The 16,519-nt window shown below is 36.4% G+C and overlaps 1 protein-coding gene across 4 annotated transcripts in view; it reads right to left on the reverse strand.

The window, feature by feature from the left end:
* The window catches only part of nhsl1b (NHS-like 1b), a 112,918-nt gene that overhangs the window by 54,197 nt on the left and 42,202 nt on the right, over positions 1-16,519 (reverse strand). The window contains exon 1 of one of the 4 annotated variants that reach the window (XM_079887288.1): positions 8,856-10,023. The exons of the other annotated variants lie outside the window; for them this stretch is intronic. Coding sequence (XP_079743414.1) covers positions 8,856-9,078 — 223 coding nt within the window. The 5' untranslated portion in view covers positions 9,079-10,023. Of the gene's footprint in view, positions 1-8,855; positions 10,024-16,519 lie in introns of those variants that run through there. 4 annotated transcript variants of the gene reach the window in all.

A 16,519-nucleotide genomic window follows, 5' to 3' on the forward strand; every position in this document is an offset into this window, starting at 1 on the left:
TATTCACGCATCAGAAGATTAACAGCAGCACAGACTAAAAGATCAATCTTTGGACTTCAGAATTGATTTCAGATCATCAAAATGAGAAATACTGTCAACCCAGCCCTAGCAATATTCACAAAAAAAAAAAAAAAACCCTGATGACCTACTTTTTAAGCAAGTCTCCAATAGATATTTTACCATCCTGAGGTCATAAAAGAGAAAAATTGTCATTACAGTACAAAATTTGGAACTCAATTTTGCTCGCACAATAATAATTCATGTCCTGTTAAAAGCAAATACAGCACAGTGTCAGTAACACACACCTACACAAGCACGTGTGTGCATTTGTAAATGTTTTCGGACAGTCAGCAGTTCCAGGACAGAGGAGGGCTCAGGCTTTCCCTCTTTTTGAACTGTGCTCTGATAAACCACAATCACTTAATCCCTCGTAACACTGTGTTGCTGTGTTATCAAAACCAGCAACAGCTTAACAGCTGTCCCGGCTGGCCATTTCAGCATCAACCCCCTTCACAGACAGTCCTGTTTGTTTGCGATTGTGTGCCAAATACATGTGGTTTTATGGAGATCTTTCACTGCTGTAAGCTATGTGCTTACATGCCAGCTGCATGTGCCACAGTCAGCTTAACTGCACATTTATGGATGGATGCAGCTTAGACTCTGGTCATTTACAGGAGCGGACACTATAACGTACAGGTTTGATCACTATCATCATCACTGAGAAGAGCAGAGGGGGAAGGAAATGACATCAGGTGGACTCAAAGCAAATTAGTGAGCACTGAAATGGTACCTATAAGGGTTCATTGATTTCCAATGGAAGAGTCAAATGACCTAGAAACGAAAACAAAAAAACACTGACATGGTTTGGGACAGAGACAACTGATGAGCTAAGAAAAGTCTCATTCAGGGAAAAAAAGTATGTTCAATTGCATTTAGGATGAAATTTATACATGAGGTTTAGCTGAAAGTTCTCTCCAATGGTAAGAATTGACAGTACAAAGACTAATGATGAAAGCAGCTAGTGACGAACAGCATATAAACCACTTTGGTAGGTGACAACAACAGAGTTTGGAAAGAGGAAAAATCAATGCTCACTAAAAGCCCAAACACACCGCAAACAGTTTGAATAAGTCCTACAGGCATGAATGAGAAATATTTGTATGTGTATCTAAGAGACCATGAATAAATATATGTCATTTGTCACTGTGACTGTGATGATCTTGTTCACGCATGCATGTTGTATTTTGGTACGTTATTCAATTACATGCTCTATTAATAGTTTGTATTGATGTGTGCCAGTAGCATATATACACCCTATTGTAAAAGACTGGGTCATCAATATTATCAATTGTAATACTAGCTATTGTAAACTAGCTAACAAAAACTTTCCTTAAGTGTAGAAATGTACATACAAAGAAATTGTATGACGAAACAACAATTTCTGCACCATATTAAAAGGTATTTACCTTATTAAAAGGTATTTACATCTCCAAAATTCCTAATTCCTAAATTATCACACTGAAGGAGCACAATTATGATGTTTAGCTGGCTCTTATTTATCTTTGTAAACAAAAGACCAAAAAAAAAAGGCATATTAAAATTGCTTTAGATAAAAGCAGTTAGAGTAAATGTGTAATACTGACACCTAGTGGCGTGCCATGACCCCAACGTAAACGTTTTCAGTTACCAATGCCATTGCAGAAGCTTATTTGCAGGAGTATTTATTATGTATGATTAAGAATTACTGTCATTTACTGAGGTACAGAGACTGAGGTTCACTTACCTGAGGGTCACAAAGAGCAGCCCATCACAAACAGCACATATGAACAGAGAGAGAAAGAAAAAAGTTAGATTTAAATGCAGTAGTCCAATGCAGCCATCAAAGTCATCTTGTATTAATAATCAGTGACCTTCACATCCTCTAATTAATAATCTTAACTCAACAAGCAATAACAGATTTTTGTGAAGATGTCATCAGATAATACTTTGGAAGGGGCAAAACTAAGGAAACGAAGTAGTAAATAACTGAATTTATGATAATTTATGAGTTTGGTTGATACACCTGAAGAAATTTTCTAGTACTGTGTCGTATTCTATGGCGGTTATGTCAGCGTTTCCTCCACTGCTGAATTGTCAGCTGCAAGGCAAAATAAATAAATTTTAACAAAGTAGAAAATGAGTTTGCACTCTGAACTACGGTGGCCCAGTAGTACACAACACAACGAAATTAAGCCACAACATAACGAAATGAATCCACAACGTTGCGTATGCTTTTTAAAGGGCACCTATTATGACTCTTTTCACAAGATGTAAAATAAGTCTCTGATGTCCCCAGAGTATGTATGTGAAGTTTTAGCTCAAAATACCCAACAGATCATTTTTTACAGCATGTTTAAATTGTAATTTTTTGGGGCTCAGAAAAACACACTGTTTTAGTGTGTGCCCTTTAAATGCAAATTAACTGCTGGTGCACGGCACAGGGGGCGGAGCCTCATGAGCTCGCGCTCAGAGTCAGGACAACCTCATCTGATAATATCAGAACAGAAACTCTCAGTTGCGGTGTTCATTTCGACTCGGAGTCGGACAATAATGCCCACAGAGCCAGAGAATATATGCTGTATGGACATAGAACAGGTATAGTTTAGTTTAATTATGGTTATAACTTATTTGTCATCTGCTTTTATCCACTAATACAAGCCTGCTGTAGCAAAACCCGTCCGAATGATGACCAAAATATACTGACGAGTTCAGTGAAGTTTATTGTACATCACACAAAAGATGAGCGTTAGTTTTACTCCAGAGAATCTCTGTAAGAGCTGAATAAACAGTATAAGAAGTGCGCATTAAAGTCTTATCCATAAACTCTCTCTCTCTCTCTCTCTCTCTCTCCCTTTCATTATCAACAACATACACAGCGAAGTACACAAAACACTCGTTACAACTAACAGTAAACAAATATACACACCTTTTCAGTGGGTGCTAAATAAACTGGTAAACCTTATATCCGTAAAATGACTCGAAGAGCTGTCATAAAGAGCGCGCTCGCACTTTCATTTCTTCCGTGTCCAGTCACGTTAGGCCTGTTGCTCCGGAGAGTGTAAGCTTGACCACAAACAGTACAGATCCATCCTTGAGTAACAACGGGAGTAAATGAAGACTGCTATGTTCATTCTTACATCCATCAACAACACACCTCAATCGCTTAGGAGACATTCTTGTCTACAGTTGCTCAAGCGTCGAACAATGGCGGACTCTGTGTCCAGCTCACTCAGGGCGGGTCTAGGCTCAAACTGAAGTGTCACTCAACAGTCGTGGGAGGGGCCTGCTCAATTCTACGTCACACTGCGCCGAATCTGAGAACAGCTCATTCTGAGACAGTGCTTATGATTTATTGAGATTGTAAAAAAAACACTGGGTGGATTTTTATCATTCTAGGGTGCTTTTGCTCACACACTGCCAACACACATTTATGTTCAAACACCATGTAAAAGTGAATTTTGCATAATAAGTGCCCTATAAATTTCGTTGTGTTGTGCACTACTGGGCCACCGTACTAAACGAACATTCTCATCGTTCTCACGGTACTTTGATGTCACACACCGATGCGCAGCGCCGCTTCAAGTCGAACACACCTAATGACTCTTATGAGCTGGTTCTTAAATGAATCGTTTAAAGACTACTAACCCTCCACGCCATTACGTCGCTGTCGATCACGAAACGAGAACCAATCACACTGAGAGAATTATCTAAGAAATTATGACATAATATCTGGATTAACCATGCTTTTATATCGTTATACAGACAGATTGCATATTACTGAGACATTTCCACATGAATCTCCTAACAACAGCCTAATATACATATCTTACCTAACTTAATTCATCTTTTATTTTACTGTACAACAGAATTAAATAAAAATATGAGAAACTATTTGGATATTTATAATTCAAACAAAATGCATGAGGTTTCTGTAAACTTGAATAAGTTAGCAGAACTCAAAAAATTTAAGGCAATCGATTGCCTCAATTTTTTAAGTTTTGAAATTCAAAGTTTAAGTAAGCAGAACTGGCAGATTTTAAGTTTGTACTTAAACATTTCAAGTTAAGAACAATTAAAATCAGAGTACACTATTTCATACATTTAACTTAAAACCTTCATGTAATCTCAATGTGAACACTTTCATTAGTATTAACTTATAGTTTTAAAAAGCTAGTTTGCTAACATACTATTATGTTATCATGCTAACAATAGTATGTTATACAGAACTTGCTGCATGAGTGCAACAATATAAAGATTTTATTTGCTCTCAAATCAAGCCGCATGCACCACTTGTCACCATGATGGTAACTATCCTAAAACCAACATTAACAGAAATTCTTCTAAATTAGCATAACAAAACATTAATCAATACTCTATCTCCCACTTAACATTAATCTTGCACAAAAAAACAAACAAACATTATATTACGCTTAATTTTAGCATTTACTCTCCCATTCAAGTGCCATGGGCAAAGCATGCTGGGAAATAGACATCCCAGCCGTTTCAGTTAAACTTAAGTTTGTTTAAATTAAAATAAATCATTTCATAAAACTCAAAACAATGAAACAGTTCAGTTTACTTAAAATATATCAGTTCTGTGAACTTGAAAGAAAAAGAAAGTGCAAAATACTCATAAAAGTTCATTTGACTGAACTAATTAGTTTAATTTAAGTTTGTCCTACTCAAACTAATTAAGTATTTTGAGCGTTAGGGTTTACAGTGTATGAAAATCCCTTGGGAGACTGATGGGTAAATAGATGCAAGTTTTGCACTGAAATGTACCAAACCTACACAACATCACCCATTTCAACAAAATCAACTCATCAATGAATCCACAAGCAGCAAAAGCAGAGATTGTGTCCCAAGACGTCTCGGACTGAGACATTTGTCTCGAGCAGACATGTGAGCCTGTCCCAGGGAGAATCAGGACAGCCACACAAACAATCAGTCAATTCATTGCCATAGTAACCGACAAAAACATCCTGACACCGGGCAACCCGCACTCTGAAATTATGGGTCAACTACAAGGGCCTGACAGCCCAAAATTATAGGATGAATTTAAATAAAGAGCGCAGGAGCAGCAGTTAGGGCAGTTTAATTAGGCCTGCATGTACCAGCATAGGTGCCAATAGAATAAATATATGTTTTAAATTTAGAAGCTTGTACGCTTGTTAACATCAGGATTGTAATATAGACTAGAAATTTAGGGGCTTTTGGAGAAATGTACTGTATTGTTTTCTGCTATGGAAAAAGAGTGTATTTCCTGCCTCAGGGAAAACACTGGGCATGCATGTGTGTCTGCACGCATACGTGCATGTCGTGAGTTTAAAGTCGCCATTAAATCAGAATTGACCATTTTTATTGAATACTGCAGTATTTATTATAAATGATTTTTCCGTGCACCTCATTGTTTTTTTTAAAATTCACGTGCCCTCGTATTCTTTAATCAAAATAGCTTCCCTCCTTCTTGCAACAGCACCTCTTTCCCGATAACGTGTTTTCCAGCCCGAGGGTGGGACAACCTGTCACTCAGATGAGATCGCTATAGAGCTGGTAAGTCCCGCCCCTTCCGCTAACCCCACTGGACCTCTAGATTGAAAAATCGTCAATGCAAGTGAATGTGAGAAAATAATTATTTTCTGGTCCCGTTTGAATTTTGCCATGAATGTGAACATATGTTGTCTGTGAATTTTTAATATAATTTTCCATGTGAAGAATGCTACAATTTAGCGGGTAGAAGTTTGATACGGTTAGACTTTGTGTGAGAGCACTTTGTGGACTACAACTCTTCGCTGCTTTCGACGCGTTTCTGAAGAATGAACAGCCCATTTGGTTTGAATGGTGACATTTTGGTACAAAACACACAGGCATCTCGATCTGTCTCCATAGATTATCGCAGCATTAGCACCGTGATTTGACAAGTGGAGGGAAAATGTGTTATGGGGTGACGTCACATAGGCGACATGTAGTCTTTCTCGTTATTATGTCTTTTCCACAACTGCAAGCCAAAGAATCGTACAATATACGGTCAAACTCGTAACATGAAAAATTATATAAAAAATTCACACACAACTTATGTTCACATTCATGGCACAATTCAAACGGGACCAGAAAATAATTATTTTCTCACATTCACTTGCATTGACGATTTTTCAATCTAGAGGTCCAGTGGGGTTTTACGGATGGGCGGGACTTACCAGCTCTATAAGCGGCAAACAAGAACATTCCAACAATCCAATCAATTCCCGAAGTCCCGCTCTAAATTTTTTCTTGTTCAAGAAGCCATTTCACATGGATATAGGGATAGGGATCACAACAAGGAATATTGCAATTTCCGTTTCATGCTGACTTTAAATGTAATATACATGCATATTATAGAAAAAGGCACTTTTTTTTTTCTTTCTCTTTTTGATTTGCTATTCATATAAATGGTGCATTGTGACCAAAAATAAGTTTAATGAATTAAAAAATTGTTTAATTTTTCCAATTTAAAAATGTAGGCCTAGTCTCTACATTAATATGACTTCATAAAACTGCATGCATAATAAATATAAAATATTTAGGGAAATACTGCTTAAAATGTTTTTAATGGAGTAGAGAATGTCACAATCCATCACTGCTTATCATATTATGCCAATTGCTGAAAAGGAAGTGTCATTTGATAGATAAAATCTGTAAATCTGACTTTACACAAAATGATTCAGAACTCTGTAGAAATTCACTTCAGATTTTATCTATCAAATGACACTCCCTTTTCAGCAATTATAAGGCATAATATGATAAGCAGTGATGGATTGTGACATTCTCTACTCCATTAAACTACTATAAGACTACTATAAATGCACCGCGTATTTGTAAACCCACATTGATAAAGCATGATAAAAATGAATAAGAAACAAAACATCTGATTGTCAAAAGTCATGTCAAATACAGGAGCGTGGGAGTTAACAGAGTCAGCAGTGTCAGCGGAGGAAAGACTCGTCACCCCTACAGTAACATTACTCTACCCTGATAGAATATCTCATTAGAACCAGCATAGAGTTACATCTCCAAAACCACACACACACTCAAACTGGTCAACCAATAAACACAAAGTCTACAGGGATATCAGGGTGGAGTTTCTGCTTTCACGAGGAGTGGCAGATTTCACATTAGATTTACAAAGCAAAGTATGTGCCACTGGACATTTAGGCCAACACAAAGAGATATGCATGAGATTGACGTTCTTGTCATCCGCTGTTGAAAATCAGTTTCACCCTGAAAGTTTTAATTGACTCACGTTTGTTTTCATAAAAACTTCATATTTTAACACATAAAGAACCAATTATATTCACAATTCTCAGCTAAAAACACCGGTATCCAAGTAATTTTGCTTTACTTACCTCAACTCAACTTTCATGCAGATGTTACTGCAGGTAATTAAAAATAAATAAATAAATAAAAGGTAATTCAGTCCATTAATTGAAAGAGGATTATTAAGACATTCAGTATTAGGGGTGAACAGCTGTGTCTGACGGAGCGACTACAATTTTCCCCTTGTTTCCGCGCACACACACACAGTTGACATTGGCTCTTACACCCAAATCGCCACCAGTCGGTGACATCACCCATTTACGCAGGCGTGTAAGTCGCTATATCCGTTTTTTTAGCACTCTCTTCCCATTTCTGAACTCAAAGCACTGTCAACTGTTTCCAGTCCAGCCCTACAGCCCTCACTTAACCTGTCCATAAGAAGACGTGTTAACGGCTCAAACAAAGACAAACCCGCAATAAAAAAGACAGTGACCTCAGTTCTCCCTCATTGTAAACAACTAACTCTCTCACTTCCTGCAAGAACAATAAATCCAAAGACAAAAGAGGAATCTTTTAGCTGTTAAGCCAGACATCCCATGGAGCAAATTGATCACTACTTTATACAAGAAGTAAAAATATCTAAATTAACCTTTTAAGCTACAAGTTTATTTCTAAAAAGGACAATAAGTACATACTGTGCTTATATAAATAAAAAATGCAATGATTATGTTTATTTTAATATATTTACTATAAATCTATTTAATATTTTAATATAAATAAACAAATGAACAATTTATTTCCCAACATCTCATCTGAACATTCTCAGTCCTAAATAAGAATAAAACAATTACAAGTAATTCCAAATGAAACTGAAGTGCTCTAATGCATTTAAAAGCATTTAAAACCTAAATATTTTATAATTATTATTAGGGCTGTCAAACGATTAATCGCGATTAATCGCATCCAAAATAAAAGTTTGTTTTTACATAATATATGTGTGTGTATGGAGTATAATTATTATCTCTATATAAATACACACACATGCATATATATTTAAGAAAAATGTGTTATTTATATATAAAATATTTATATATAATATAAATTATATATAATATACATATATATATACATAGTATATACATGCAAATATTAAATATATACATGCATGTGTGTGTATTTATATATAGAAAATAATTATACACCGTACACACACATATATTATGTAAAAACAAACTTTTATTTTGGATGCGATTAATCGCGATTAATCGTTTGACAGCCCTAATTATTATTCATGTAGATTTTACTGACATTAATATAGAGACTACTATTTAAAAATTGAATAAAAAAGGTGATTAAAACCGTAAAAAGGGATCTAAAATAACACTTTCCTTATACATTATCGTGTATACCTTTATTTTTACCTCATTCTACTAATTTTACATGACATTAAAGAGCCTTTCAGAGCCTTTCAGACCACAAAATACACATGCTCACACGAATGCCATGAAACCGTGTATCCTCACCTGTGTAGTGCTGGGGTTCATACACCCAGTCATCACTATCTTCATGCACTCCATGTGGAGTTTGGGAGTGTCTATGGAGGTTGTTCTGGCTGCGGAACAGTTTACGGGTCTGCTGTGACAGCGAGGACACGCTCAGCCAGCTGAGAGCACGAGAGATCGGGGCGGCCTTCTCGGTCTTGTCCCTGTCCCTCCTAAAAGACCCAGAGCGCTTGTCCCTCATCATACCCTCTTAAAAATTAGGCAAAAAGGTCGAGGTCACTTAAAAACTCAAGAGTTAAGCCACGTTTCTCACAAGTCGGTAATCAAAAGTAGAACTACATCACACGGTTTATACGTAAGGATCATGAAGTAATTGTGGTTTAAATCCATGAAGCTCCTGCGGAATAAAAGAAAATCTGTTGTCCAAAAAAATGAACTCAATCTTCTACCAAATGTAGAAATTCACTGGTCCACATCCACAGGTGTCGTTGCAACCTGGATGACAACTTTCTGTCTTTTTTTTTGTACGCTAGATAGAAAAAACCTCCGATGTGAGTCCTGGAAATCCCAACACGAGTGCTGCAATCCACAAGCAGTAATTAACTCAAGCGGCCGGCTGGAAAATCACTAGTCTTCCCCCAACTGAAGCTTGAAGTCCACCAAGAAGACTGGGTCCGGTTTAAAAGCCACACCACTGTGACAATAAGACAATTTTTTGGGGGGCGGGGGTGAAAACCTTTAAAACTCAAGTTGCAGCTGAAGAAAATCAGCTTACATTTAGCTTTAGTACTTTTAAATGCTCCTATTATCACAAGCCAGTGATCATCTTACACCCATGTGATCTAAAAACACCTGGATTGAAGACTTCCCCAGCATACAGTTCATAAAGGATGATGGATGAGCTCGCATGTCCTTTTCCTTTTTCATTAGCCGGTAACAGGATCAGGTGCGTCTGTAGCTGTGTACCATGTTATCTCCCTGCCGCTGAGGACAGCCACCACCGGATACTCTTCCTGACTTTCCAACGTCACAGCACTCACAACGCGAGGGTGTTTGTCACTCACCTGGGACTTCAACACACATGGGCGATACAATCACATTCGCTGAAGTCAGTCTTGTAGAGTGCCAGACCAGGCGTTCCCCTGATCTCTGGGTGACAGTTGTCCATAGAAAGCACCCACATACACTGACTGTAGTATTGAAAGTTTAGGATTACAAACAACTAGAGCGCTGGTGAAACATGACCTTAAACCAGCCCCCAACCTCTCCCTCTGATCTTTGCCCCTCCCCTCCAGTTGCACGGCAACCACGGCAGGGCGACTGGACTCTCCGCTTCTCTTCCTCCTCTGGGTTTCCCTCCCTCTCTTACTATCCTCTACGGCAGAGGCTTTCAAACTGGTGTGTAGAGAAAACATATTTTACAAAACGTATCCTACCACTAAGAAAAAAGAAATGCGCATAGTTTTATGAATTTTAAATACATTTTTAGTTAAATTTTCTTTGAAATTTACATATATTCAAATGATCTTTTAATTTGCAATGTTTAAAATGATATAGTTAGAATTGATATATTAATGATCTTTTAAATTGATCATATTTTACTATTAATAATTAGTATATGGCAAAACATATAGTTTCCTTTAAAATATATATGTATATATATATAAATCATTTTGATCATTTGATAATTTTACTATATATATATATATATATATATATATATATATATATATATATATATATATATATATAGTAAATTTATCAGGAAAAACATGCATGTTTTTCTTGATATTTTTATACAATATATTTCTTGATATATATATATACATACATACACGCACACACACATATATACATTTTTGTAATTTTATATAAATAAATATATATTTAATTATATTAAAATATTATTTCATAATATCGAAATTGATATTTTTCACACACATATGTTTATGCATACAACTATAGCTTTCTTTTAATTACTATATAATTTATTACTAAATAATTTTACTTTATATTGTCTAGTATAATATTATATAGTCTGATCCTGGGTCAAAGCTGACTTGCCTTACCGACTAAAGACTTCAGGGCCAACACATCCACTGACCCATGCACAAAATACTAAGGACCAGCAGATCAGCCAGATAGACCTGCCTAGACCAGAATATCCAGCTAACCACACACAAACTATGCCAGCGACGTGTGAAGGAGGAAAACACTGGAATGAAAGCAAAAGAGGTGCTTTGGGTAGGCAAACACAAACATTAACACACAGCCCACATGCAGAGGAAAATGAAGGGCTGAGAGATCTGCAGGTAGACTACTTAAATAATACCATAGAATTAGCATGGTTCACGTCTAAAAAATGAGGTAATTCCATGGTATTTTTGGTTCGCTGTTTTTGTATTTTCTGGAAGTCCAAGATCTGAATTTATGAGCATGTAAACCAGCATGTCGTTTGTGTAAATCTTTGATAAATAAATTGTATCTAATCAAAGAGAAAATCTCTATTTACAACAGACTGACCAATGTCCGTCCAACTTCAAACCATGTCTACATGGTAAAATCAATCAGGTTGTTTGACTTTCACATTGGGAATAGCAAACAAATTCAGGCCGTAAATATACAGTGTGTATAATTAATGATTAAACTTTCACCCCCGCAGTAGCCTGAGCCACAGAGGTCCAATTGTTCTAGAAAACCTCCATACATCCACATCTATTAACAAACAGCTCCACTCTCATAAAACACACAGCTAGATGATCCAACCTTTATCCTCAGCACTGCAATCAACAGCCATCCACGCCGTAAATAATTCACCAGGGCCAAGCGCCCAACTGCTGAGATAAAACGCACAATGAATCTGGAATGAAGACACATATTCTGACCAACAGCTTCTGCATTTATCAAAACTATCTAATTCTGTTATTTACTAATAAAGCAGTGATCTGATCAAATAGCACCATTCAAAGAGGTCAAATGCTTCAGACTAATTTAATAATTTTACAATTCAATTTTCACTTTCACAAATTTGTCCACAGAAATGAGCAAAACATCAAAAGTTTGGGGTCAGTATAAGAAAGTTTTTGAAAGAAGTCTCTTATGTTCACCAAGGCTGCATTTATTTGATCAAAAATACAGTAAAAAGTAATACTTTGAGTGTGAAATATTATTACAATTTGAAATAACTGTTTTCTAATTTAATATATTTTACAATTATTCCCATGATGGCAAAGCTGAACTTCCAGTCTTCAGTGTCACATGATCCTTCAGAAATCAAATATGATCGTTTGGTTAAGAAACATTTCTTATTATTACATTATTATTGTTGAGACGTTTGTGCAGTTTAACATTTTGTGATATATTTTTTCTTCTCAGGATTCCATGATGAATAGAACATTTAGCATTGATTAAAAATAGAAATCTTCTGTAACATTATAAATGTCTTTACTGTCATTTGAAAAAAAAAAATCTTTACAAAATATATTATTGACTCCAACCTTTTGAACAGTAGTGAACACATAAAACGTCCTAGTTAATAACATACGAAGTTAGCTCTATCGCCCCCTTGAGTGCAATGCTTTTTACTGCCGCAATAAAGCAAGTATACACAACTTGAGTATGTTTCTGGCCTCATTGTCCGTTACAACATCCAATCAGCAACAGGCTTCTGCTTTGGAGTTAAAGTGACTGATGCTACACATGTTTTGCTTGTTGCAGGAACATACTGCTGTTGACACGGCAGGTCAGAGAGGAAACCTGAGCAGAGATCTGAAGGAAGACATGTCATGAGTGTGCACATGATCAGTATCCCAAAAATAGGGGGAAGGGGCATATTTTTCTCCACCGGTTTCAACACCTTCACACGCTCAGACCAGAACAGCACGTAAAGGTTTCACATTCGCAAAAACCTTAACCTGTTTGGCTTAGCTAGCACTCAATATAATTCAACAATATGGACTTGCCAAAAAAGCTTTTTTTATTGTCAAAAAAATAAACAAATTAAAAAATGTAATAAGACTACAAATCACTTAAATAAATGTATCTGAAAGTGTGTCTCGGATTTATGTTCATTCTTGTTACCAGACGACAACATTTTTCCACCACATTTTGCTTGGAGACCTTTGTTTACTAAATGAAGGGGTTTCCAAATTGGCAGGACACTTGGGAACGGTTTTAATTAAGCGCTAACCAAGATGCCAAGGGAAGGATTTTATTTTGCTCTGTCCCCACATTTATGAGTTGGGTTTATTTGTCCTTGTGAGAATGAAGAGTGTGTGTACGACTATATAAAATTCTGTGTGCGTGTGTTTTTGCTTACGTTGGAGAATATTGCAAAATATTTGTTTAATTCAGTGTGGCCTGACCACTGAATTGCAGAATTTGTACTTGTGTGGGAAAGAAAGATAAAATCATCAAGCAGCACTGAAGCAGGCAGAGAAGGAGAGAACAGGAGGAAGCGTTAAAGATAAGTTGAGCTATCAGTGTTCTCATCACTTCTTTCTCTGCTCCTATTCACGGAGAGATCATGAGTTGACCCATAACTAACAGAACCCTCAGGGTGACCTCTGACCTTTAGCTCTCATGAACCTGAGAGGCTGGCCATCACCTCCAGAACAAGGTCCCGCAAATACTTGTTGACCCATTGTGACCTCCTTAACACATTCCTCTCTCTCTGGTATTCTGCACAGGAATGAAAGGAGCAATTCTGATCTATATCATCTTCATCGTAATTATGCTCCGTCTCCGCACGCATCAAAATCTCTCCTCTGGGTCAACCTAGGACAACCTAAAGATTTTTAATTAATAGTATCTTTTATATTTTAGAACTCAAATTTATTAAACAAAACAAATGTAATGATAAATTTGTCTACAATGCTAATTTCAAGCATATCAAAACATCACAGAACCATAAATTCAGTTGAGTGTGTCCATTCTTCTGACTTGTAATGTAATAATGTTTCAGCGTGAAATAATTCTGATGACCCATGAGACTTTGCAGTCTATTTTGTCACTCATAACAAGCATAGCCTGTGCATGTGAGTCCATTATAGAGCTTATGTAGCCCCGCCCCTCATTAGCTCTGTGCTCCTTGTGTTTGGTCTTCTGGTTTGTATTTCCACAGCATGAAGGTAAAACGCTCATTTTAAAATCTTCCCGGTCTGTTGACATTTGTTATGACATCCGCTACAAACTTTACAATGCTCATGATAACTTTCATTAACTCTACAATAAGTAAATCCACTTCACAGGCTCATTACTCTTCGATAACAATGCAAAGTGCAAAGACAAAATTCTAAAGATGGCTGTGTGCTTGTTTCTGTGGCACTTAAAGTCTATAAAAAACTAAATACAAATCAATTGTGTATCTGATGCTCTAAATATTTTTTAGCATGTATTGATGCAAGAGATCCCTTTATTCAGCAAGCAAAAGTGACAGTATAGACATTTATGATGTTACAAAAGATTTTTATTTCAGATAAATTCCTATTCATCCAAGAATCCCAAAAAAAGTATCATGGTTTCCACAAAAATGTGAAGCATCACAACTTTTTCTTGAACACCAAATCATTAGAATGATTAGTTATTTTAAATTGTAAGAAAATGTCACATTATTACTGTTTACTGTATTTTTGATAAACTAAATGCAGCCTTGGTGAGCATTGGAGACTTCTTTCAAAAATATATATATATATAAAAAAAAATCTTACTAACCTCAAAGTTTGTAATGGCAGTGTATGTGCCACACAAGTGTGGTCTGTCAGTTTTCAATAAACTTTATTCCCAATGTTATAATTCATAGCGTAGAGCCACTATTAAGGTCTCTTCTCAGACTCTAACATGTCATTTTGTCCATGAGGAAAATGGGTTTATAGGGTGTTCACAATAACAGTGGCTGGCGTGCAGGTACTCCACAGGATGTGTCTGTGAGCGTGTGTGTTTTTCCCCCCCAAGCACGTCTGTGTGCGTGTGTCGTGAAACCAAAAGCCATAAAACACCCCAAAAAAGATTGTTTTTATTGTTTCTGAGTCACTCTGTCCTATGAATCTGGTCAATGTGGAAACCAGTGGTATAATTAGACAAATGTTATTGTCATTAAAGGAATAGCTCACTCAAAAATGAAAATTCTTTCATCATTTACTCATCCCCATGTCAGTCTTTAGCAATGTGACTTTATTTCTTCAAAAGTACATATAAATATATATATTTAGGAATGTTGGTAACTAAACAGTTTTGGTGACTACTAACCTACAATGTATGGAAAACCAGCACCCAATTTTGGGTGAACTATCAGTCGAAATAATTCTCTCTCCTCGGCCCACAAACTCTTTCACCTAGTTCATAACTGGTAGAAAGAATCATCACTGGGATGAGAGTCGTATCTCTCCTGAGAGGGTGTCAAACAAGCACAGGGCCCACAGGAGGAAGTTTCATGGAAACAGAGCTCAGTGTCTGCTGAGGACAAGCACCATGTTTCCAATGCTTTCTGTAAGTACTGTCCTTCTATCAGGCTATAACAAAAAAACAGCAAGAAATATAATAGTATATTTAGTATCATTAGATAATTTAAGCTGAAATTACATCTGCTTGTCTTAAACACACAATAAATGTTTTTTCAATATAATAATAATAATTTGGTATAACTTTACAATACGATTCCATTTGTTTAGCTGTATTAGTTAAGCACTATACCCTGAAAAATGCATCTAAAGCATTGATTAATGTTCATTTCGACATTTACTGATACAAAAGTTGCATCTGTTAATATTATTTTCATGGACTTGAGCAAACATGAACTTACAATGAATAGCTAATTGTAAAGTCTTACTAATCATTTAAATATGTCCATTCATGACACTCTGGATCCTGTATTTTTTAGTTATTGACCACTAGGGTGCGGTGCAACGTTTCAAATGCTGCCTTTAAACGTATGTAGACTCTGGGCCAAACGGACACAGCTCTTTCCTCTAAACTACAGACTAAATTAAGTATAAAAAGACTCTGCCAGCTGCCAAATGGGAGAAAATATGCATTATCTTATGCCATGACAAATAATGTTTTTCATGTGCATTAACAAAGGCATCCAACTTTAACATGAATGTTACTGATAATTGTCTTGGCCAATTAATTTAAGTCAAACTGAAAATGCCAATGAACTCTTTCCAAAAGAAGTCTAATAAAACCTATTACAAAGAGCCCAAACATGTTAAAGCTCAAAGTAAGGCAGGTGTTGACCCCTCACCCCTGAACGGTGACCCCAGCATGCAGCTGACTCCAACCTGCACTCAGCGCTCCTCATTTGGGGTGGAGGATGTTGACGTTTCAGTGAATAGAAACAAAAGCCATCTAAAACCAGTCAGATGGCCTGATAGAGTCAGCTCTAAAACACGAGAGCCTTTATCAGGGAGCTTAAACTCCCTAATGACTAATGCACGCAGACAAACACAATACAGACCTTGTGTACACACACTCACGTTGGCTCACAATGAAACAACCTAGGCAAAATGCAAGCTTAAAGCACAGGAACAGAGTGAAACTGACACAAATAAAGAATTGATACATAGTGTAAAAATTTGCCATTTAAACAAGCTACAGGAAAACAAAAGAACATGATGGGACACTATAATTAGACAAACGTTTGTGGCATGTAAATTCTTTTGGGGAAATTATTTCCAAAGAAATGAGCA

Source organism: Squalius cephalus, assembly GCF_949319135.1.
Source record: "Squalius cephalus genome assembly, chromosome: 12".
NCBI lineage: Eukaryota > Metazoa > Chordata > Actinopteri > Cypriniformes > Leuciscidae > Squalius > Squalius cephalus.